The 24,136-nt window shown below is 37.2% G+C and overlaps 3 protein-coding genes across 4 annotated transcripts; 1 reads left to right on the top strand and 2 right to left on the bottom strand.

Moving 5' to 3' along the window:
* LOC147866848 (UBX domain-containing protein) lies at positions 1-8,468 on the bottom strand. The gene is made up of 10 exons (XM_087317352.1): positions 8,277-8,468; positions 2,743-2,879; positions 2,549-2,623; positions 2,276-2,465; positions 2,118-2,195; positions 1,966-2,034; positions 1,680-1,823; positions 963-1,071; positions 566-855; positions 1-317 (listed from the first exon to the last, which is right to left on the bottom strand). The coding sequence occupies exons 1-10, from the start codon at positions 8,391-8,393 to the stop codon at positions 147-149; spliced, it is 1,380 nt and encodes a 459-aa protein (XP_087173478.1). The 5' UTR covers positions 8,394-8,468; the 3' UTR covers positions 1-146.
* Positions 8,469-10,119: 1,651 nt separating this feature from the next.
* LOC147866849 (Tetratricopeptide repeat (TPR)-like superfamily protein) lies at positions 10,120-19,267 on the bottom strand. Of its 2 annotated transcripts, XM_087317353.1 has the most exons (15): positions 19,108-19,267; positions 18,872-18,985; positions 18,335-18,386; positions 18,150-18,246; positions 17,800-17,908; positions 16,543-16,613; positions 16,356-16,428; positions 15,753-15,815; positions 13,824-13,895; positions 12,694-12,795; positions 12,261-12,332; positions 11,348-11,446; positions 11,091-11,207; positions 10,803-10,859; positions 10,120-10,490 (listed from the first exon to the last, which is right to left on the bottom strand). In XM_087317353.1, the coding sequence occupies exons 1-15, from the start codon at positions 19,165-19,167 to the stop codon at positions 10,431-10,433; spliced, it is 1,218 nt and encodes a 405-aa protein (XP_087173479.1). In that variant the 5' UTR covers positions 19,168-19,267; the 3' UTR covers positions 10,120-10,430. The 2 variants fall into 2 exon arrangements, with proteins under 2 accessions (XP_087173479.1, XP_087173480.1); XM_087317354.1 differs by lacking the exon at positions 19,108-19,267 and having other exon boundaries at positions 18,867-18,991.
* A 1,786-nt stretch (positions 19,268-21,053) lies between these two features.
* LOC147866850 (uncharacterized) lies at positions 21,054-23,597 on the top strand. Its single transcript, XM_087317355.1, has one exon. The coding sequence runs from the start codon at positions 21,153-21,155 to the stop codon at positions 23,064-23,066; it is 1,914 nt and encodes a 637-aa protein (XP_087173481.1). The 5' UTR covers positions 21,054-21,152; the 3' UTR covers positions 23,067-23,597.
* The last annotated feature ends 539 nt before the right edge of the window (positions 23,598-24,136 follow it).

Raw genomic sequence — 24,136 nt, forward strand, 5'->3', positions numbered from 1 at the left:
CATGAGTAATATAAGAGGGTGGCATTCCAAAAAGCCTTTTACGAGAGATCTAAAACAAACTTCTTTATGATACACCTTAGATCTTGCGATACGTGAAAAAACATTGTACCCTCCAAAATATATATATATTGCTGCCTCTTCCTTTTTTAGTCCCATGTCATAACCAACATCGAGTTTGCTAACCCTGCATCACCAATATTCACCTCTTTTTCATACTCCAACATTCCTCCTCTTACACCAGGTATGGTATTTGTAAGACGGAATGACCTTCCATTGCTTGCTTCCGCTACTTGTGAACAACAGAATGACCAAAGCAGCTGTGCAAAATCAAACAAAACATCTAGCAATGATCAGAAACGGCCAAGTTAGTAAGCAAATGTAAAGACAAAACTCCTTTTAATAGTACTTGCTTGATAATATTCCCACTCTACTTTGCCTAGAAATGATAGGTTCTTCTTCTGTAGTTCAGGAGTTTAACTCCCAGCCCCATCACACAAAACAGTCAACCCTCATTAAGAGGAAAAACAAATCAGTGTATCGTTAGTTCTAGAATGTGAAGGCAAACCTGAATGGGATCAGCTCGGAAAAATCGACGTTGGCCTCTGCTACCATCAGGAAAGCGAACTGCAACCCTACAGACAGTTGCATCAGCTTGCAACGGCTCATCCGGTAAAGGTGGATAAGTTCTTTTGAAACTAGGGCCATTGTCTTTCTCTGTATCTCCATCTGGTGAAGTAATATTACTGGCTTGTACACTTTTGGAAACCTTTGTCTCTTTCACATGATCAATAGTGCCTTCTAAAGAAGCGGCCAATGCCAGCTTAAGCTCTTCATCTTCATCGACACTCAGCATAGCTATGATAGCCAAACAATGAAGTATAAGGTAAAGCTCTAAGGTATAGGAGAACAGAATATAACTTCAAATCAAGTACTATATTGTCCATTTTAAAGTTTGAAATTACCTTTAGGTGTTTCTACTGATACATAGCTTGATTCCCTTGGACGCTTTGGCGGTGGAAAACCAGCTTGCTTTTGTTCCGATGGTCCTCTGTCCATGTAAGGTACAAGGTCCTGACAGTCAGAGATATGAAGAGAGCTCAGAATGCAATAACCTTTAGAAAACTTGTATAAGTTGGCCCATTCAACGTGACAACTAAAACTCCTTAATAGGAATGTTGGTGAATGAACGATATACATAATGCATGCAGAAGAGACTACATAAAAATAAAACATCATATCATAAGACGAGGTTTATCATTGATAAGTATTAGAAACACAAACTTCTAGGTATACTACGTAGAAATTTCCAGATAACGTATGTACAATATAGAGAAATCCATCCAAAAAATCCAGACAAACGTAAAATATAGCTTCAGTGTGCATAAAGACAAAGAATAGTTTATAGTAGCCTTAGATCCCAAGAAATTTACTAAAAATTATGCAAATATGCAAAAGCTACATAAAATAGTAGTGAAAAAATTGCAAAACGCAACATTATCAAAAGAAAACTGGATATAGCAATCAAAACTCAGAAGTACATTAAATGTGCCATATGCACACACAGATGTATTGAAAGAAAGTTCTATATTATTTTTCAAGCATGAAAAAATCTACATCCAATTGACCTAGTAAATCTCCCATCATGCAATCATTTTTCCCTCTTCCCAAATAAATATTACCTCCAAAAGACGTTCTGCACCAATCATCCCCTCCCATGCACGCATTTTCTGGCCAGTTATTGGATCAAGAATCAATACTGTGGGCATATTTGTTAATTTATAGTAAGTACAGACCTTCCTTCCTTCTTCCGTATCATCGTAAGCCTGTAAGATTCGTCACACATAACATGTCATCCAGATGGCATGATTAGCAATTAATAATCAATCAATTAATTTTCTTAGTTCTGGTGACAATCCACAAAGAAATACAAAACAAGTTTCATAAGAAAAGAAAAGAAAAACAAACCTGCCAAAAAATAAAAACTGTCTTGATCATATCCTTCAGTGTTTCATGTGACCAAGTATCCCGGTTCAACTACATCACAAGCACATAACGTCAAATTGCTAAAAAGCGATGGAGCATTCTAATTCACAAAGGTCTATAGCAAAAACAGCAACTGTATAGCTCGAAAACTCCTTTGTGGATTGCACATTTACAAGAAGCCATCTTCCATGCTTAGCAGCTTCTATCTTTGCCTGTCAAAACAGAAGAACTGCATCTCAGCTATTTATTAGCTCAAATGTTATACCTTCATAACACTATTTACATGCCATACTTGTTCAAAAGATCCTTGAAACATGAGCGTGAATGGGGGCCGATATAGTGCTGCTAGTGAGTCTCTATTCCCATCAACATTTGGTAAAGCATTGGTTGAAGCATGGGAGCGAAAATTTGCCTCATCCTGAAAATTGCGGAATGCATCAACTGAAGTGGGCTGGTTTGAGCTCTGTGGCATGCGCTGTGCTCTGGAAAAAAATACAAAAGTAGAGATAAAACTACCATGAACTCCATTATAATTCAACTACGCGTAAAAGGAACATTACCCTACCGATATTCAAAAATGTCTTCATATAAAGCCTCTCGTTTGACTGGTAAAGGTGGCCTCACATAATCATTACTTTGACTGAAGCAATGAGAAAATTGTTGAATAAAAAAGTTATGGGCATCAAACTGAAATTAAACTAGAAAAATAGAGGGAAAAAATGGGCATAAATAAAAGATAATAGACTAGAAAGATCAGACCTAGGGCCTAACTCAGAAGATTCTGCAGGCTCCTTCCAAGCTACTTCTGCCGGCGCATTTGCTTGAATACCACCACCTCCAGTATCATCTCCAGCATAGAACAGTTGTATAGCTTCCTCCAATTGCCAGCCTGTTGCCTGTTTACATAAAAAATATACGGAAAACAGCTCTAGATTCAAATTTCAAAATAGGATAGAAAAATCAAACTGGTCCCATTACAAAACACATGTAACTATGCTTCAAATATTTAACATCCAAGTGCTTAAGACAAGAATCACCTAATAAGACAATCCTTGCCAGGATGGAAACAGTCAGAAACTCCATGAAACGACTGGCGGGTGGTCTTCCATTGTGACTGCCATTAAAATACTATATGCTCAATGACATCTATGCATCTAGAGCTTACCTCTTTTCATCCTCTAATGCCGCCCATGGTATAGTTTCAAACAGTCTCCAGACCTTGAATGAATGGAAACCGAAATTGCTAGTTTCATCCTCTAACTCTAGCCTGAGAGAGCGTTCACAATTGCTAGTGAAAGGAGACCGAAATAACTACTTGATTTTTGTAATGATTGTCAATATAGAAAACAAGTGAGAATTTTTTGTTACTCGCGTGTGCTTACAAGAAAAACCTTTTAGATCTTGTGCATTCTGATATTTTAGCATTCCTACTAAATCTATGTGGGATGCTTTGTATTTTATTTCTTTTGTTGAGGATTGTTCAAGGAGAACTGGAGTTATTTCCTGAAAAGCAAAGATGAATTGCTTTTGCTGCATTAAAGTCTTTTCATGCTTTTATGACCACCCATACAGGTAAAATGGTAAAACACCTATATTATAGAACAGAATAGATTTAACGTCATCCATGAAAAGACCAATTTTGACCTATGGGACCAAATAAACCATATTATCTTGTATGTGACACTAGGAATCGGCAACGATTTGGTTTTAGCTTAACCGGATTGGGTTTGGTTTGCCTTCACCGATTTGGGAATTTTCAAACTTTGAACCAACGCAATATACTTGAGCAATGGAAAAATGCATCTCCATAGATAGAGCCAATGCAAGGAAATGCAAACATGGGCAGGGATGGCCAAAGATGCCAAAGCTCAAGCTGGGCATGCTCGAGAAGAAATCAAAGCAAAAAGGAACATTAGAAGAAAAAGTCAAGAGGAAAGCTCATGCATCACATGTATGAGTGGTCGGTTTGGCTGAAAAAAGAAGCCCACAAGAAGTTGCCAAGAATCTTAGAACAAAGATCGGGGCATCAGATATTCCATTCACTTAAGAATAGAGGGTGGGAAGAGATGAGTCAAGAGCTAAAGCCCTCCCTGATCATCCACTTCATGGATATGGAAAAGAAAAAAGCTTTCCTTTTAAAAGAAGGGCACACAAAGGGGACAAAATAGATTTAGATGACAATCTCACTCCAACTCAAATGGCACATCGCAAGAAAACATGCCACGAGTGCTCAATGCAAGAAAGGAAGGAAAATGGGCAGGATATCAAGATGGTAAGGTCATTATTACAAAAAAGAGAGCTGCACAACAGTGTATGGCCTTTGAGACCTTATGCATGACTATATGGATTTGCCATGGCTCTCTAATGACAGAACTTGGGCATTTTGAAGATATCTTCAAGAAAACAGATATTGCTATGTATATAGAGACCTATCAATGCATGGCTAGAAAACTCCCCAATGTACAAGGATAGAGATGGGAGTCAGTATATTGTCCCCAACCATAGACAACAGGAAGCACTAGAGGCTCAGGTAGAGTGGTTGTGTTGTACAAAAAGGAGCTCCATGATAGAGTGCATGTTGTGCATAAGGATGTAGATCCATGTTGTGCATAAGGATGTAGATCCAAGCACAGCCGATTACCTGGAAAAACAAAGTTCACTATTTGTATCTGGTAGACCTATTGGCTTGGTAGCAGATCATGCATGTCAGGGATGCACAAGGGATGTATATGCTAAGAAGGAGAGTGGGCTGACTAAGTATAGTTGTGTAGCATTGATTTGTAGTTTACTCAAGAGACAATTTATGTGTATACTTGCGGGGTATATAATGGCATGCTAGATTTAAATCCTTTCACATCTCTAGATGAAATTGCACAAGGATTGTCAAAGTCATTGCATACAGCAACCCCAAATTCCTTTCCCCACACAACAGGCAATGGCCCCAAACTTGGTAGAATCGTACAAAATACTTGGTATGATGAGGAAGGCTGTTATACATGGAGATACTTTGCAGCGTAAAGTAACACAGGATACACATAAAAAACCGAGTGCAACCTTCCAATGCCTCTGTTGAAAATGCAACTTGTTCTCACATAGCAAGATCACTTAGAAGACTTGAGGAAAAACCAGTAGATGATTGCAAAGATGTAGAATGGTTTATATAACCAATATCTATAGGTAGCTGGAAACCCAACAGTCACTTAATTAGGTTCACACTATTCTAACTATGTTCACACCACCCAATAGTCACTTAATTAGGTTCACACTATTCTAACTATGTTCACACCCAACAGTTACCTAACTAGGTTCATACTATTCTAACTATGTTCACACCAAAGTTTTCATAGGATACACAACAAGTGTAACAGCCTCGTGAGGAAGAAGAAGAGATTGTATTTAGCTAAGTTTGACGATCATTTGTATCACTTTTTCCTAGGGCAAGAAAGTAAAAAAGCATGGAAAACATTAAATGAGAGGAAACCTACCACAACTGACCTCACCTCAGGTGAGGCATGAATATGCAATGGTACTATACATATCCCAGGGCAGCCTCCACTTCCTCACCCACATGGATCACACCCACATCCAGCTTTTTTTATTCTACAAAATGTAAGAAATGCCATTGATCAGTTACAATTTGGGAAGGCCCAGGATCATGATGGATTGGTAGGTAGGCACTTTATCTATGCCCATGACATTTTGTTCCCGTTGCTAGCACACATCTTTAATAGACAAATGTGTGAATGTTTCCCTACTGGATGGTTAGAACATACCATTGTGCCAATCCTCAAGTGCCGAGACACCATGATGCCAAGCAAGTATAGGACAATCATGATTGACCATTACTTGGCTAAATTATATGGTTCAATCTTAGAGACTGAATTGAGTATATGAGCGCAGGGAAATGACTGCCGTTCAGCTGGACAGGCAGGCTCTTGGAAGGGGTTCACAACTTTGGATCACATATTTACCATCCAAGCCATTGTTGAGGAGAGCAAAGCCCATAATAAGCGGATTTATTGCTGCTTTGTGAATTTCCAAAAAGCCTTTGACCTTGTGCCGCATGCTCAGCTTATGCAACACTAGAAGCCATTGGTGTCCTTATAGATATGCTATGCAAATCTATGCAGTGTATGGATTCGTGTCAAGAAAAGTGCAGTCTCCCAATGGTTTCTCAGAGGCTGTGGCTAGCACAATTGGAGTAAAACAAGAATGCCCACTATCACCCACTCTCTTAGGTCTCCATATAGATATGGTATCACTTACATAGAGAGATTCAGGGGTTTGGGATCAGGCCTAGTGTGTATACCTATACAAATATTACTATATGCTGATGATATTGTGCTCATTTCTGACTCTTTGGAGGGACTACAAATACATCTAAATGCCTTAAAAGTATTTTCCACAGACAAAGGTTTGTCGATAAACATGGATAAAACTAAAGTAATGACGAGAACAAGATCAGAAGTAGAAATCTTCTTGAGGGAAAGGAAAAGGTGACATACACACGCTCCAACACATACCCAGGAGTAATATTTACAAGGCCTAGGTTCTCCTTATGGAGGCTACTTTTGTCCAACTTTCTCATGGATATGCAGCCCTTAGTGCTCTCGAAAGACAATGTGCATATTTGCAGCTCCAAGAGCCACGAACTAAACTACGGCTATTTGATACACTTTGACACCAACTCTTTTCTATGGAGAAGAAACATGGGAACCGAGTGTTAACAAGTCAAATAACTAGAAATATTTAGAGAGACCTTTAGTCTCAATGATTGTGCCCGCATGATAAGGAGCTAAGTATTGGTGCCCCGCGATATAATCTGGGCAGAGATGGGAGCAGCCCCTATAATTATCGAGGCATTCTTCTGATCAGTCACATGTATCCAACGGCTTTGGGAGCTCCCTGAAGGAAGGTACTCGAAGTTGGCACTTATGTCATCAAAACAACTTGCTGAACATGAAGATATTCATCGTTGGTATGCTGAAATGCAACAATGGTTCGAGTCACATTGCATAAGCATAAACGCATTATCCCTATACCAATATAGCTTGGATTGTCCCCATCTAAACATGAAGAAAGTGGAAAAGAATAGAGTGATCCAAACTTATATTTTTAACTTGGAAAACAAGATAATATGGATCCGCTCCAAAATATCACTTGGTAGGAAGATAGCCCACTATAAGACACTTTTTACACACATTGGAGGATGGATTCAATCATCCAGCCATCTTATATGAACATACATCTATCCTAGGCGTTGTGTAGTGTGATAGGGAAGCTGTAAACTTCATCACAACAGTTAGAGATTGAGGTAGGCAGATATGCATGAACACCATTATAAGAAATAATTTGCTAATTGTGTTATCAGGGAGGTGGAATCTGAAGAACACTATATTTGTCATTGTAGTGTTTTTTATGAAATACGAGGGAGATAATTGCCTCTTTAAGCAAGGCTTTGGCCCACCATGCAAGGTAATGGAATATGTGAACTGACAGTACTTGGGGCTTAAGACTGCTTCCTTGCATGGTGACATTAAGAAGAGCTATATACTTAATAGCCAGATGCTTTTGCAAGTCCTTGTAAGCACCATTTAGTATACATGCTCAAAGGGGAGTTTATATGAGCTAAAACAAGCTCCTAGACCAGTCGTACAAAATGTAAATGAAACAGTACTCTTCATGCATCACATTCGTTTTCATCCTGCAACCGGATGGTTAAACATTACCCTTTAAATCTTTTTGAACGTGTCAAATGAAAGCTGTTATCTTCATGATCAACATTTTCGATGTATAATCTTACTACTACTATTACTATCCCTAAGAACCTACATTTTTCATGAGATCAGAACTACCCACACTAGCTACAAAATCTGCTTCTGAACTCTTTTACATCTTTCATGGAGTGACACATTAATGATTGTTCCTGAGCACAATGTGTAATCCTTCATATAACATATCATTAGAAAAGTGGAAGTGGGAGAATAAATTCAGCAAGAAAAAAATTGCAGAGCAATAAAATTGGGGGGAGGGAAACACTAAACTCCAGGAAAAAGGAAATGCAAATAAAGAGTAAAATACGTAGAATCAAATATACAGAAAAACAAAATATGCATTTGTTTTACTATGCAAAAACAAATAAAGAATATGCAGGAAAACGAGACATTTACGCAGGAAGAAAAACAAATGCAGGAAGATAGACAGAAATATGCAGAAGACGGGAAATGGCAAAGATTACAGGAAATAGATTAAAGGAAAAAAGAGGCTTTGACATAGGGAGGGGGGAGAAGAACCTGAAGGAATTCTCGAGCTTTGAGAGCAGTGTTTCCTGCGATCTCCATGAAGGCCGCGATCTTTTCCTGTTCGTCGTAGTTGGGTCCTCCTCCTCCTCCATCGTCATCGCCTACCATAGCCACGGCTGCTCAGAGATGGATAATCTGATAACCAAAATGGCTTTTGCTTTTCTGCCTTCTTCTTCTTCTTCTTCTTCTTCTTCTTCTTCTTCTTCTGTCTTCCTTTCTTCCCTTCCTTCTGCATTTCCTGTTTTCCTTTTTTTTTTCTCTTGCATATTATTATTATTATTATTATTAATTTATTATTCTTGTTTTAATTTAATTTTCTTTCTTTTCTTACTTATTTTTGTTTTCTCCTTCATCCTTATTTTTGCACTCCTTTTTATTTTTATTTTTACTTATTTTTCTTTCTTATTCGTTTCGGATTCTTATTTTTCTTTTTAATTTCTCCTTTTTCTTATTATATCAATGTTATTTTCTGTGATTTTATTTCACTGTTAATTCTCCTTTTTTCTCATCACCCTCTCTTAGCTTTTCGTTATTTTCCACGAATGCCCTTACTCAAGCCCCTCAAGGAGAGAAGTCGGCCCTCAAACTCCTAAACAAAACCAGATCTCGATGAGAAAAGGAAATTAGAATGAATCGACCCCTCTGACTGTCGAATGGCAACCATCTCGAGATGGGGCTACTAAATGGTAACTTTTTTAAGGTTATAGTAACTTTATGTATGGATGAGGCCCAACACCCTTGCTCTTGCTCTTGCTCATGAGGTTTGTGTGTGTTTCCATCTTGACAAAAACCAATGCCAATTGGGGGGTTTGGCCCATTGTACCTTCTTGCATGTTGAACAACATATGATGCCAATGATCGACTTCGCATATTGTAGGAGTTGAATATGATCAAAATTTCATCCAGATTTTCCAATAATGTCTATTTATTGATGAGTAGATTCTTCGCTTTTATGTCCCACATCTCTTATGAAATTTCATGTATAGAATTAGGAAATCACTTTCATACTTGATTTTAGTCATGTTTTTAATTGTTTTCAATGCCACATTATCCCTTGGCAATTTTACATATAAAAAAAAACAAAGGTAAATAGTAAAAGGGCAATTCAAAATATTGTTTTCATGATGCAATGCTATAAAACTATGCATAAATTCCAAGATATCATCTTTGGAAGTTTGGGAGGTTTGGTATCTCATCTTAGTGACCAAAAAAGAATCTAGAATATAGAAAGAATAAGAATAAGATCTCCTCAATGACTAATATGCCAACTTTCAATCAAAGTTTCCTCAATACAGTGGCTGCTCCTAACTAGAGATATTGCCTTACTTTTTTCCTTTAATTCTCTTTCTATGTTGCAAGGAAAGATTCACAAAATATAGAAATCAAAATCCAATCACTTCGAATGGTGAAACATGATTTCATAATCTGTATCCTATAACTTTGCATGAATCAAGATTTGCTTCTTAATTTCAAACTTGTGCCCTTTACCATGTGCTTACATGTACACATTGTCATTCATTCACACGATTTCTTGAATTTCAGTGTTGTATCATTATGACCACATTATGTTGTGGGACCAAAACTTCATTTATATGTGGCCAAATCAGTACAATCCACTTTTGGGAAAGAATGAAGGTCATCTTTAGGTCCACCAGATGGCAACGGGGCCAACGGTTTGCACCTCTAGAGAGCATATCAATACAATCCACTTTTGCGAAAGAAATTCATATTTCCACCAAATGTTAGTGGGACCATAAAATGATGCACTTAGTGACCAAATTAATACAACCCACTTAGGAGAGAAAAGAAAGTCACATTTATGTTCGCAGAATGCGAGTGGAACCAAAAGCCAATACACTCGTGACAAATTAATACACCAGATTCGGGGAATGTGATTATTTAGGCACATTCAATCGTTCGGAGTGTTATACATGGAACTCTAATTTTACATGTGTGCAAGACTCAGAAATACTGAAGTTAGTTCAAGCTTAACGATACAGTCCAATACAAAGAATACAAAGGAAGTAAAATGCTCTTTTACTCCTTTCTTCAAGAAAGGCAATGATGTGCATGATCTCAAAAAGAGAAAAAAAAAAGCATTACTTGGTGTAATCTCCTATTGATGTATTCAATTCAAAACTGGCATCATTGCCTGGAGTATCGATCAACAAATGGCTTGATTTTATCCGGGGCAAAATATCTTGCCTAGAAAGACAAGAAAATATGTTATTTGTCATACTTGTGCATAAATATTAGCGAAACACGTCAATATACTTACCCTTCAGCATGCTTATGAAAATAACCCTAGTTAGAAATTGACTTTTTGCATAATTACCAGGATATCCACTGTTTTCGGAAATTGCCATGCAGTGCTTACTAACCTTAATTAGAACTTAAGCTATGATTGTAATTTTACAATCTTGAAGAATATCATGATTTTTTTTTTCAAATAGAATATTGAGGTAAATATGCCAAATGTCAAGGGTATGATGTTGTTTTCCCCCCAATATTATATACCTGTATAAACATTCGATCCGCCTCGCCTGTTTGGCCTTGATCTTTTAGAAGGATACCCTGAATCGCAATCAATGAAATCAAACCCATCATTTATAAGCCAGTTTTAGAAATTATTGCCAGACCTGATTAAATAGACATGTTTTTGTTTTGTCACCCACTTCAACAAGTAAAGATAAGCCATTGTATTCTTTGTTAGGTCTCATATGCAACAATTACAATCCTTTCGAGGAATTCATATAGATTTCTTTCTACTGAATATGGTGCAAGTATATGAGATTCCATATATACCTTTGCTAAATAACCCTGAAAATCCTCTGGGTAGCTTTTGATGAGTGAATCATAAACAGCAACTGCATCGCTTACATGACCCCATTCTGCATATGTTTTGCCAAGTAGTAGTCCAATCTTCATGGAAACGGGAGAAAAAGCAGTTCAAGACATTGTCAAAACTTCATAGTATACACTCAATCTTCATGGAAACGGGAGAAAAAGCAGTTCAAGACATTGTCAAAACTTCATAGTATACACTGAATTTTAAACATTACCTGCTTTATAATCACTATATCATCTTGATCTTTCATGTTTGAAGCATCTCGGTTTGATGATGTCAGGAGATCCCTTTTTTCAATCAGTTCTTTGACAGCCTATACCCAACAAGAGAAAAATAGAGTTTGAGTTTCCAATAACTGCGTTCCTTCTTAGGAAATGAGTATTCCAACACAATTAAACCATGTTCCACTAATACATTGAAGACTCAGAGGGCGAAGTAAATGCTATTTTAACACCATCAAAACGGAGAAGATGAGCTGTGAGATTGCACATTCATGTGAGTTCAGGCATATTACATCTAAAGCGTGGGAGTAGATAGGCTATATATATAATCAGGAGTCCAAGCCTTTGGGATCATTTCTAATGTATTTGTGTTTGTAAATGTGTAAATATCGGTTACCTAAATATTTCTAGATGTCTAGCTCTTGCTCTGTGAAATATTTTGCACATCCCTATGACTTGCATTCATAACATTAATGCAAATCTTCTTCATCGACTGCGCCACAATATCTAAGGCACTACGAATGACCATGGGGTATTGTCTACCATCAAATTCGGATCTACATCTTAATCGAGGCCTTTCATTGTTCTGTCACTGATTGCTACTGATCATGCACTTAATCACTCACATAATTCACCTATGAAATCATCCATGTATAGATGACAATGTTCTTTAGTCAAAAATTACAATATGTCTGACTCGAGAATCTTACATGTATAGATGACAATATTCTTTAGTCAAGTCTTATTCTATTTCTATTTACTTTTTCTCTTACTTAGTTACACTTATTTTGTTTGTTGTTCTCAAAGAAGAGACAACATTTTCAGATGTAATCTCTTGTTCAGTCGAATGGACCATTTTGGCCTCTTAAAAGACATTAATATATCTTTCTTCAAGTTTATTCTTACCTCTGTTTGTTTTCCTTGTGAAACCAAAGCTTCAACATAACCCTTCAGCAGTGTGATACTTCTAGGGGACACCTGTGCTTAATTGTTCCAAAAAAGAATAGTAAAAATTTATTTGACTCGGTCAATCATAAACTATCCTTTTAGAACTCTGAAGAATAGAGCGAGGAACAGAAAAAATCCTCCATGTTGATGATAATCAAATTTATAAATCTCGCCATGAAGAGCACAAAATAAAGCTAACAATTGCCCAAATCTGATGATGAGTAGAGTCCAACTTTATTTAGAGCCAGAAAGAACTCGCAATGAATCCCATAAGCCTTTAAACTTGAAAAACAAAATAGTTCTTCTTTCCACAAGGTGAAAAATAGTTCTTACACCATCACGAAGTGTTTATTAGAACTTAGGACAGAGATAAACAAACCAAAAGACTCACTTGCATAGCTTGCCTGAATGTGGCAACACTGTCTTCAGATTTTCCCAAAGCACTCTGTACTTCACCCAGAAGCCGTAAGGCTTCCACATCTGTAGGCCTTGCCTGCAATTTTGTCTCTACATATCAGTTTTTTCAGTATTTTTAATATGATACTCAAGATTCCACATTGCTACTGGTATGATAGTTTCCACATCATTTTCTTCAGAATTGAAAACATAAACCGTATAGCACATAATAAACATGTAATAACAGATTCCATTTAGGTATTTTTTAAGTAAAGAGGAGAGGAGGAAGCTGAGGATAACTTTTTACGATTCAATGGCCGCCCACAGACAGTTGAAGTGACAATATGGAGTATTCTAAATCCAGCATACAAAAGATCATTTTGATCAGCCAGTAAAGATCAACATGACCAACATTAGAATCCTTTCCGATTCGTACTTCCATTATCCCTATTCATGTTCCTTCATTTTCAAGATACGTAGCACAAATAATACTTATTGTTATCTTTTCAAAAAAAATCTTGGTCCAACACTGAGATCTACTTGCACAGGTCATGGTTGTAGCTATCAAATGATCCAACACTGACATCTACTTGCACAGGTTATGGTTGTCAAGATAAAATACGAGGGCCAAACATCAAATGATCTTCTTTCAATAACTTACTGAAGATAAGTGAACACTTACTAATGCTGGGATCCTGTTGACAAAATCATACCCTAGCATTTATGGAGAGTCAAATGAATAGATTAAAATAATATTAATGGCCTAATGTAAAATATAATGAGTATCTCAGAACAAATTGAATACATATCAGTTTTGACATGAGTAAAAACTCATTCATAGAAGTTACAAAAATTAAACCATAGAACTAACATAAATAAGTACATTTCGAAGTCCAAAACATGTGCTGTGCATAGTTTCCTTGTTCACAATTTGGAAATAAATTATAAACAGAACATAACTATTAGAGCAATGTAAAGTTATTACAAAGCAAGTACACATAATATAGGTCTGAAATTTATAATGGATATAAGTGCGCATTTTAAGGGAAGAGAAAAGTTCTAAGTGAGAAGACACATGCATGCATGCATGCATGCATGCCTGTTCTATGGTAGAACTTCAGATACCTCGATAAGGCGGCGTAGCAAAGTTTCTGATTCCGAGAATTCACCTAATTCTGCATTAGTAACAGCTGCTCCCTGCAAAATATAAACAAAAAGTTCTACTTACTGATTCAAGTGTCAAGCAACTGCATGTCTATCATCACTATAAATTAATCGGTTGAAAGAACCAAACAGTTCCATGGCCTGTGTAGGTATGGATATGACCTGGTTTTGGTATCACATAAATTCATGAAGTGTCCTGTACCTAGTTACTAGAATGATTCCTGAGAGTGTATTAAGCTGCACATTTATTCTTTTTTCATGACAGGGATAGACTCTCAAAATTAGAATTGGATGTAACCTTGAGAGTGAACTCATAGCATGAGGCAAAACCTCTCCCATAGAACCTAAACCTTGCAGCAGACCATTTTACCCACAGATACAATGAGTTCCAAATCTTGTCCTTAGAATGAAGATGTGAGTCTCATAGACCTGCAATCACTATTTGAAAAGAGAGGCTGTCCAGGTATATGATTGATGACTATAGACACTCTTAGGGAATTAAGACAAATTTGCATACACTTGTATGTGATTGCTACGGTCACAAATCATATGATATCACATCAACTACTGAATATACAAGTAGATCAAGCTCTAGCTGTCCTTACCAATGAGTTTCATTTATTCTGCATCCTTCACTTCCACAATATCATATTCCATGTTAAGGTTCAGGGGTACACCAAATCCACAGAGACTTGAGGACAAAACTTGAAGGTGGCTAAATTTATAATGGGGCATATAGGTAGTACCTATAAAGCTTTATACCCACCAAAAATAAATAAAATTATAAAGCTTTATATAAATGCAAAAGGGATATAGTTGTAATTATATTAAATATGGAAGAATTATCGAGGTGAAACTATAACCTTTTGTAAGGGCTATTCCTCATTATCCTCCCTAGAGCCCAACCTTAAGCTTCCCTCTCTCTCCTTAATCAGTTTTCCCAATCTAAAGCCCTTTGAGCACTTGTACAAATAACAAACTTGTATTTGCATATTGGAAAACGTCGTCAAAGTCTCATGTGTTCAGTATACAGTTCGGTTTCAGCTTAACCGATTTGGCCTTTTCCAAACCAAACTGGTTAAGCCTTAACAAGTTTGGGAGTTTTCAAACTGGAACCAAACCGATTTCTAAACCGGTTAAGCATAAACTGGTTTAGCCAAACCAATTACGCCTTAGTCGGTTTGGCTCAAACCGGTTCGGTTCGGCTTGATCCATCCCAAACCAAGCTCAAGCCTGAACCAAGCAAACCAAACTCTAAAACAGTTTAACGGCTCGGTTCAGGCTTGAGCTATTGATTATGTGAATGTGCTTAGGTCAGTTTTGTAATGAGCTCAATCTCATGAAACTAGGTCTTCAAATCTTTTTTAGTATCTACCTTAGTCCCTTGAGAGATTGTGCTTCTCAATATACATACATACGTAGATCTATTTTTGTATATAAGATCATTAAAGTTCTCCTCGTGTTATCTTGTAGTCCATGTGGTTATACCCAGCTGGGACTTAATTTATCATACAAACCCCATGGTTTTATGGATGAACTTTCTCAGTGTCCCAAACAGCATATAGAAGTTGCATTTTCTTCCCAGTTTACATGGATTCACTGCATTCTACAGGGATCTAAAATCCTCACCATGGCAATCATAAGGCCTTGTCAGGGAGAGGAGTGATACGCATATGTGAAGAAAACATTATCAAAGACATTTACATGCATAAGCTGAAACGCAAGTAGGACTAAGGTGCTTTCTGTGTGAAGTTCTTGTGCCAATATGATGGCTTAAGTTGATCATTGTTTCCATTACAAACAATGCACCCAGTACAATAATGATACTGTGCCCTAGGAGCCATTAGACTATCTATTTAAATAAAAAGTTTAAAATTTGAAGGTCTATACCTCAAGAGCATCCAGATCATCAGGGTGGATTTTCAAAATGGCTACAAAACCTTGTAGTTGTTCCTGCATCAGCAATAACTTAAAATTTACCTTGAGAACAAAGAGCCATTGGCCAAAAACATTATCAAACAAATTAATCTTATCCTTTTATTCTTTATGTTTTGGTGTTTCATTAATTCAACGCTAAGTGGGAAGACAGATGTTTCTTTTACAAGTACTGATTTGAAGTATCACGGGAAATACATTAGGCTTAGAGCAAAGTTACGGAAGACAGATGTTTCCTTTACAAGTACATTTTTGAAGTATCACGGGGAAGACATTAGGCTTAGAAAGTGATAGGTGCAGAGTGTTGCTCTTAAGTAGCACGAATAGCAAATGATGATGTTGGGATGGTATTGGTGGTGAAGGCTTTGCAAGAAAAGTGGGTAGACAAGAAAAAGTTAAAGTTGCAAAGTAGGTGTTAAGTCAGGGAACCTGTCAACAAAAATTCATTGGACAAACACAGCAGATGGAGGAACTAGAAAAGTTAGTGAGATCATCCATTAAATATTCCTCAATATATAGAAACCATAAATTAAAAGATTCATCAGAGTGGAAATTTACCTTCAACAATCTTGTAGATTCATCAGAGTTTTGTTTTCCAGGGCTAGCTATGTTTTCTTTCTGCACATTTGATCTACATCAAAGTGCTCCTAGCCATTATTACTCAACAAGAATCGGTATATCACCAGGAGTAAATACGTGAAAAAGCCAACAAACTACAAGTTCGAAATTATCTCTAATAACTCACCCTTGATAAGGTATAAGATCACCAAACGCAAAAATCAGGCCAAAAATTACCACTCCAAGCCCTATGCCAACCTGCAATAATAATAATAATCAGTAAATGGTATCACAAGAATGAATGCAGTAAGCAAGTCCATGCACACACATCTCCCTCGATGAGATGAAAGTACTCACCCAACTGATTGCATGGTCACACTCGCATGTACATACACACCATATGTGAGAACATAGCATGTTTGTATAAGTGTAAGTACATACATGTTATGTATGATATGCATGCATATATGAACACATTGGATCTATTAACATATAAATATTCGCATACATGCATAGAACGTAATAAACGTGTTCGTGCAAGCATTCAAATGTTTGAAAGCGAACACGTTTGGAAAGGGGAAAATGTATCCTCCTTTTTTTTCCTTTTTTTCATTTATTATCATTACAAATCAGTTCACCCTAGTGGTAGGTTGTCATGCTTTTGCTGTCTATGTCTTGAGTTAAATTCCCAATTTTCTCATCTCATATCATAACAAAATTTTATGTTAGTGTCATTTTTCTTTTTTTCTTTTTTTTCTTTCCTTACTATTAGTAATTAGTTCAACCTAGTGATGAGTTGTTATGCTATTATTGCTTATGTCTTGGGTTCAATTCCCCATTTTCTCATATCCAATCGTTAGTGTCATGTCATGGCAAAATTTTATGTTCGTGTCATGTTCCTTTTCTTTCTTTCTTTGTTATTAGAAATTAGCTCACCCTAGTGGTAAGTTGTTATGCTACTACTGCCTATGTCATGTTTTCTTCATATTCTCGAATATACGTTTTATGAGTTTTTGAACGTTTGATTATAATTTATAATGACATATTTTGATTCAATCTCTGTAGTTCATACTCATTTCGTTGTAAAGTTCTAGAGTGAGAAGGATAGAGACATCTTGATTCTTAAGAAGCTTTCCAAAGGTATGCATGTGATACAATGCAAATATTGTAACCATACTTATGTTGGTGGTTCACAATGGATTAGAGTCCACTTATTGGGATTGAGAGTGAATCAATATATAATATAGACCATAATCAATCCAATCCAACTTCGAGATGATTTACCATACACGTTTGATTGAATCATTCTCAAATGTGAATGCACGTATGATACGTATGGTTCATTCTATGCATACATGGATATGTTCATACAGGCATGTGCAAATAACTGTACAAATTATAATGTGTATATATGCATGAATTCCATATGTTTATGAGAACTTACTTTTACTGGGAAGCTGACAGTCTCTGAGTCTGGTTTGGAGGGAGGAGAATCATAGTCTATTGGACCAAACGATTTTCTTTGTTCTAGTCTTCTCTTTTCTTCACCAGCTCTTAACATGCAAAATTGTACTCAAAAGTTAAGCCTTCTTCAATGAGTCAGTCAAAAAATAATCCCACAAAAATAAGGTCATCACTATGAACACATTTGAAATGCTTTCTCCATAAGAAAACACATCAGAATTGTACACATGATTTCCAATCAATTCATAATCATGAGCATCACTACAAAACCAGTGGCTTTTTGACACAGAAGGAAAAAACTAAAACAAAAAATATTAGTCCTTCCAACACCTTTTAATCTCATCTAGCCGCTTCTCGAAATTGTCCGTTCCAGCATCCTTCTCCTGTCGCTGCACATTTGATGCAAACTTTGGAGCAACAACTTTACCTAAATCACAGCATATTGCAGGGAATTCAGCAAACACAAAAAATCAAAATCAAAATGCAAAGAAGGGAATAAAGACAACAAACACTACCAGCTGACATGGTTTTATCTTGGTCGTCCGATTCTGCTCCTTGACCAACATCCTTAAATTTGAAACAATAAATTTATAAAGACATTTAAACAGGAACAAGAGTCTGTACACAAATATGAAATGTAGGGGGGGTCCTTATAGAAGAAAATAGATCACACATCATTGAAGCTTGCTATTAGTGCAGTATTCCCACTTACAAGTATATACCGATGTGCGTAAGTAGATGTCTACATACATCATTTCTGCCTGGGTAGGTAAGCCATACGTGAGTACGTGCATAAGTCATATGTGTGTACTCAGGTACATACATATATGCATGTGTATGTACATATTACAAGCATACATACCTGCCTACCTACATGCATACATGCAATACATATCTGTTGAATGAATGGATGTATTATATGTATGAAAACAATATTGATTGATTTAGATGCAATAATGATTATGTGTTTGCCGAAATTAGAGCCTCACTGAGGATTTGGAAAATTTGACACACTATGAGATGTGGATAAAGACAAAGTAGCTATACCTTACCTTGTTGTTGTTGCTTCTTGGTTTAAAACCTTGAGATGATGCTCGGAAAGAATATTTCCAATCTGCTATCTTACGCTTCAAAAAGAATGGTCTTGTGTGCGAAATAGACCTAAACTGAAACAAAGAAGAATAACAACGCTTAGGAAACTTTCCTCTGTAATATACACACATACATATATACATAGACACATAATACATATACACATGGAGAGAGAGAGAGAGAGAGAGAGATCAACCTGAGAAGGATAAGAAACCGCACAATTGACCATAGAAATGGTGAGGAAAGAGCCATTCATCTCTGCATATGCAGAATTATGTCACTGTCTCTGAGTCTATGTTTATGTACATGTGCACATGTACATATATCAGGAGAAATTTGCCGTTTTGATCATGAAGCTTTTCGCTGGGATTGTCTAGACTATATCTATTTATTGATTTGTGCAGTTTTTTGCTCACATGAAAACACCGCCCACACGGTTCTTATCATCGCATTGCCGACATCTTCCCGATGATGATAGGGAAGTCCAATCTCCTAATGTAACGAATTAATGAAATGGCGGCCCGATTATAATCGATTGATACTGCAGTACCCCGTTAGAATCTCAAATATATTGTAGTGTTTAAGTGCAATTTGTAAAAAGGTAAGCTCCATCCACTTGTAAGTTGGAATTACCACACAATATTTTGGTTAGGTATCACAAAGTAAGTGGTTTTAGTAATGGTTTGTCATCAACACTTTTGCTACACTAACAGAGGCATATGCTTATTCTAATGGTTGTATGAATTAGTGTACTTATAATTCTATGTATTGCATTTGTAGTAGGCACATATTGCAAATGATTGAGACGTGTTTTTTACATTTCTAGTTGGAGTATTACTTTGCATATATAACAAAGGACCATGCAATGATCAATGTTTATGTTGCTTCAAAGTTTGTGACCTTAGCCTCTAAAGCACTTCATTTTGAGGATGAGTTATATAGCTCTATCATGGGTTTTCTCAAAATGGTGTGACCTTACACATCATATGCGAAGTGTGGAACTTTAGTTCCTTGCCACATGTTATTCTGGCTATCTCTAACTATCCTATAACCAAAACTTAGGAAGACAATAATGATGTTTACTCCATTGCTAGACTAGCAATGGAGTAAACATCATTATTGTCTTCCTAAGAGAGGGGTGTCAAACCGTTCTAAAGTCTATGAGCAAAGAATGAGAATGAGTGCGAAAACATAAACTCACTTGAGCACTATTACTAACTTAATGCTAACTATTAGGAAAAGACGTGAGCAAGGAGTCGAAGAGTGATCGATAGTACTAACGGTTTCCTCCAATAAGTTACATGTGCCTCGACACTTAAGAGGGGAACTTAAGTTTGGGCTTTACATTAGATAAGAATTAGGGTTAATGATATGACTTAGAGGGAAGTAGATATTAAGAGAGGTTTAAAATTTGTCTCGAGTTCTTTGGAAGACAAGAATAAACCTAAAAGCTTGATAACAATGTCTTTTACATGTTTTACAATATTTGAGCCCTTCCAACGTGTAATTTGGAAACCAACTTTAATATTGTCCTCGTGCGAAGCCTTACAAATTTGAGGTTAAGACTATTGAACTACATAATGGTACATTTGTGTGTCGTGTATGTTTTTAGCTAAATTTAAGACAACATTGGTTTCCTAATTGCAGAATGGCTGGCATAGTTATGCATTTAACATTATAATTTGAAAGACCTTTTACAATTTTTTAATTTCCCACCTCGACAACAATGCACTCCCTCGCATGAGAGTGGAATGTAGATGACATGTCCCCGAGAGGGAGATGAAAGCGGAGGTCGCGAGAAGTGGGTTCGGACATGGAGTGACACAAGATGGTTATAAGCGAGTGATTGAGCCCAGTGAGAGAGGTGGGAGAGGTGGCCATGCAAGGTCTAACAAATGCAATTATCATGACGTCCGAGAAGGAAACGAAGCCAACGAGCTTAGACGTGTGTGAAAGAGCATACGAGCGTGAGCGAGGGTTATAAGTGGACCAAAGAGGGTTATAAGTTGTCATTTTGAAGGGGAGGGGGAGAGATAGTTATGGCCTTCTTTAGAGGTCAGGGATAGTTATGGTTTTTTGTTTAGAGATTAGGGATAGTTATGGTTTAGTTTAGGGGTTAGGGATAGTTATGTAAACTGAGTGTCAGGGGAAATATTATTATACACATACATACATACATATTACACTGGTTGATTCCCTTGTATGTAATGTTTGCTAACCTTGTAGCAGGAACAGAGAGCTATGGCTGCCCGGATCCTCAGAGGAACACTATGTTGGAAAAGGCAGATGCATATCAACCCAACCATGATGACCACCAAAAGAACCATGCCCATGTCCAGCTCTGCTTCAACCTTGTCATCCTTGGATGAAGAAGAGGAACATAACATCATCCCTCCTAAACGAACTGTTTTAAGGTCTCTCGGAAAGCATAGCTCTATCCTCCATCACTTCCAAAGGGATGCGAATTTCCTGCGCCGGATGTTCGAAGAGAAGAGATGGGATTCCAACCTCGAAAAATCTCTCGAAAACAAATCGTCGTCGATACCTTTTCTTTCAGATGGACTGATTGTGGAAGTGCTCAAGACCCTTTCGGAAGCTAGGCTTGCCCTCCGGTTCTTCATCTGGACCATTGAAAATCAGAAGGTATTGCCTTCCAAAATTGCACTCGGGGTAGTTTCTCGGCGATGGTGCCATGAGAAGAGGTTTGACACTTTAATGAATATATTGGAAAAAACATGTCTTCATGGCTATGAAGGGATGGATTCTTCAGCTTTTTCGGTGCTTTTGATGGGTTATGGATGGGCTGGAATGGCTGAAAAGGCCATCCAAACCCTAGAAATCATGCAATCCTTGATGGATAAAGATGAAAAGGCCATTCAAAGCCAAGAAATGCTGCAAGTGGGTTCTTCCAAAATGCCCATTGGAACTGTAGAAACTATGGAATCTTCTGTTGAAAAGGCCACCCAAACCTTAGAAATGATGCAAGTGGGTCCAGCAGAACAGGTCATCGAGCAACTAGAAATGATGCAAGGGGGTAGCACCAAAAAGAACAGTGAAACCCAAGAAATGATGGGACCCATGATGAGAACCGCGGAAAATGTCATCCATACCCAAGAAATGGGAGAAAAGTGTCTCATTCAGGTTCGGCTTCCAGAGGCTTCTCATTTTCTCATTGTTCTTGATATCCTAGAGCGAGAGAAGCTTTTTGATCCCATCCCTGCCATCTATGCAAAGATGGTAGAAGCTGGGTTCTTTCCCAATCAGGAAACTTACAAGAAACTCATCTCAGGGTTATGCATTGCCGGCCATAAAGAGGAAGCTTGGAAGCTTCTACACGACATGAAAGTGAATGGTCTCCAGCCTGAGCCTGAAACATATCGGATTGTCCTCTCAATGTTCAGCAAAGCAAACAAAGTTGTGGAGGTGCTGAAGCTATTTAATGAGATTCTTGAAGATGGAATTGAGCCAGATGCCAAGGCTTGCAATGCTCTGGTGAAGGCGTTTTGTTTGGATCAGAAATTTAAAGAAGGTCTTGAAGTTGTGGAAATGATGTTGGGTCGGGAATTGAACCCGAATCTAGTGAGCCTCAACATGGTTGTAGAAGGGCTCTTCAACTCAGGTGAACTTGATGAAGTGTTTGCTTTGTGGGAAAAATTGAATGACAACTTGGTCCCTACCTTGACATTTCATCATCGGCTCGTTATTGAGCTCTCGAAAGCTGGAAAACTTGCCAAGGCTGAGTTAGTGCTCCAAGATATAAAGAAGAAAAGCTCAACACTGCCTGACGACGTGTCTGCTGCATTTGTGGATGGATTGTCTAAAGTGGAGAGCATTGAGAAAGTTCAGAAGGATAAATTGGGGGTCTTTGCAAAAGCTCAAAAGGATGTAGTAGAGATGGATGATGGATTATCTAAAGTGAGTAGCTTTGAGAAAGCTCGAAAGGATGTGACAAAGATGGATGGCGTATTATCTGAAGTTTTTGACTTTGAGAAAGCTCAGAAAAATGTTGTATGCATAGATGATGAACAGTCTAAAGGGATTAGCTTTGCAAAAGCTCAAAAGGATGTGGTAGACATAGATGATGGACTATCTAAAGTGAATAGCTTTGCAAAAGCTCAGAAGGATGCTATAGAGGCAGAAGAGAGTGTGAGCTGAATTCGGATCATACAACCTAAACCCTAAAAGCTGAATTTATACATGAATCGTAAACGTGAAATCCTAAAAGGAAAACCCTGACCTGAACTGGAACTGGAACCCTTAGATCCTCATCTTATGATTTGTGAAAACTTTACTTGCAATTTCTTCATGATTTATAGATGTAAATATTGGTTCCTTCCATGTAGGTGCTCTAGAAGTGACAATAACATCTCCACACTTACGGCATACATGAAACTCATATAACTATCCCGTGAAATGGGTAGACCCGTGTCTCATGAGTTATAGCAACACCAATTGTATGTAGAAGACATCACTCTGTAGCTGAAGTGTGCAAAAGCTATATATTGGTGTCTTCTGTTCTCTCCGCTGAGGTTGAATTGGTTACTACTTTGGAAATTTGTAATGTTCCAATTTGGTTTCACATGGTTTGCGAAATATCTAGTCTTGAACAACCATTTGCACCAAAAGGGTTTACTACATGATTTTATTTGTGGGATTCCAGTGAAATAAAAAAAATCTAAGTCTGTTGGTGTCTTTCACTCTCTTCTTTGAAGGTGAATTGGTTACTACTTTTGAAATTTGTAATGCTCCCATTTGATTTTGCATTGTTTGCAACATATCTACCCTAAGTTGTACAACCCTTAGTGACAAATTGGTTTACTACACGATCTTATTTGTGTAGAACCTAATTTTTGTATTTGGGTTGCAAAAATCCAATCAATTCAGGAAATTAACTGACATATTCTTGCTTATTTTCAAAATTGTGAATGTGGCGGTTTTGTCAAAGTTTGGTTCCTAACTCATGGAATTAAGCAACAATGATCTCCTGAAGAAAACGGAGACCATGAAGACAATTTTAGAATATTCAGGAAATGAGTTGTACAAAAGGCAAAATATAATTACTAATTAATCTATTGAAAATGTGGGAGAATGTTCTATGTAGAGGCTAGATTACTCAAGATTATTTGGTAGATAACACAATATAGAAGTATCCTTACGATTGTTAGAACTATCACCTTGTTTACTTGCTAAGACTTTTCTCAATCATTTGTGAAAGCTTTATTTTG

This window comes from Azolla caroliniana, unplaced genomic scaffold (assembly GCF_043228905.1).
Source record: "Azolla caroliniana isolate FFs.n. ecotype wild unplaced genomic scaffold, voAzoCaro1.0.p SCAF_3, whole genome shotgun sequence".
In the NCBI taxonomy this organism is placed as follows: Eukaryota; Viridiplantae; Streptophyta; class Polypodiopsida; order Salviniales; family Salviniaceae; genus Azolla; species Azolla caroliniana.

Coding starts and splice junctions, on each gene's coding strand:
- LOC147866848 (XM_087317352.1), bottom strand. CDS start 8,393: ATGGTAGGCGATGACGATGGAGGAGGAGGAGGACCCAACTACGACGAA. Junction 856..962: donor ATCAGTAGAAACACCTAAAG/GTAATTTCAAAC, acceptor TGGCTATCATAG/CTATGCTGAGTGTCGATGAA. Junction 318..565: donor TCCGAGCTGATCCCATTCAG/GTTTGCCTTCAC, acceptor GATTTTGCACAG/CTGCTTTGGTCATTCTGTTG.
- LOC147866849 (XM_087317353.1), bottom strand. CDS start 19,167: ATGAATGGCTCTTTCCTCACCATTTCTATGGTCAATTGTGCGGTTTCT. Junction 18,247..18,334: donor AGATAAAACCATGTCAGCTG/GTAGTGTTTGTT, acceptor GCTGTGATTTAG/GTAAAGTTGTTGCTCCAAAG. Junction 13,896..15,752: donor ATGATCTGGATGCTCTTGAG/GTATAGACCTTC, acceptor TATATTTTGCAG/GGAGCAGCTGTTACTAATGC.
- LOC147866850 (XM_087317355.1), top strand. CDS start 21,153: ATGGCTGCCCGGATCCTCAGAGGAACACTATGTTGGAAAAGGCAGATG.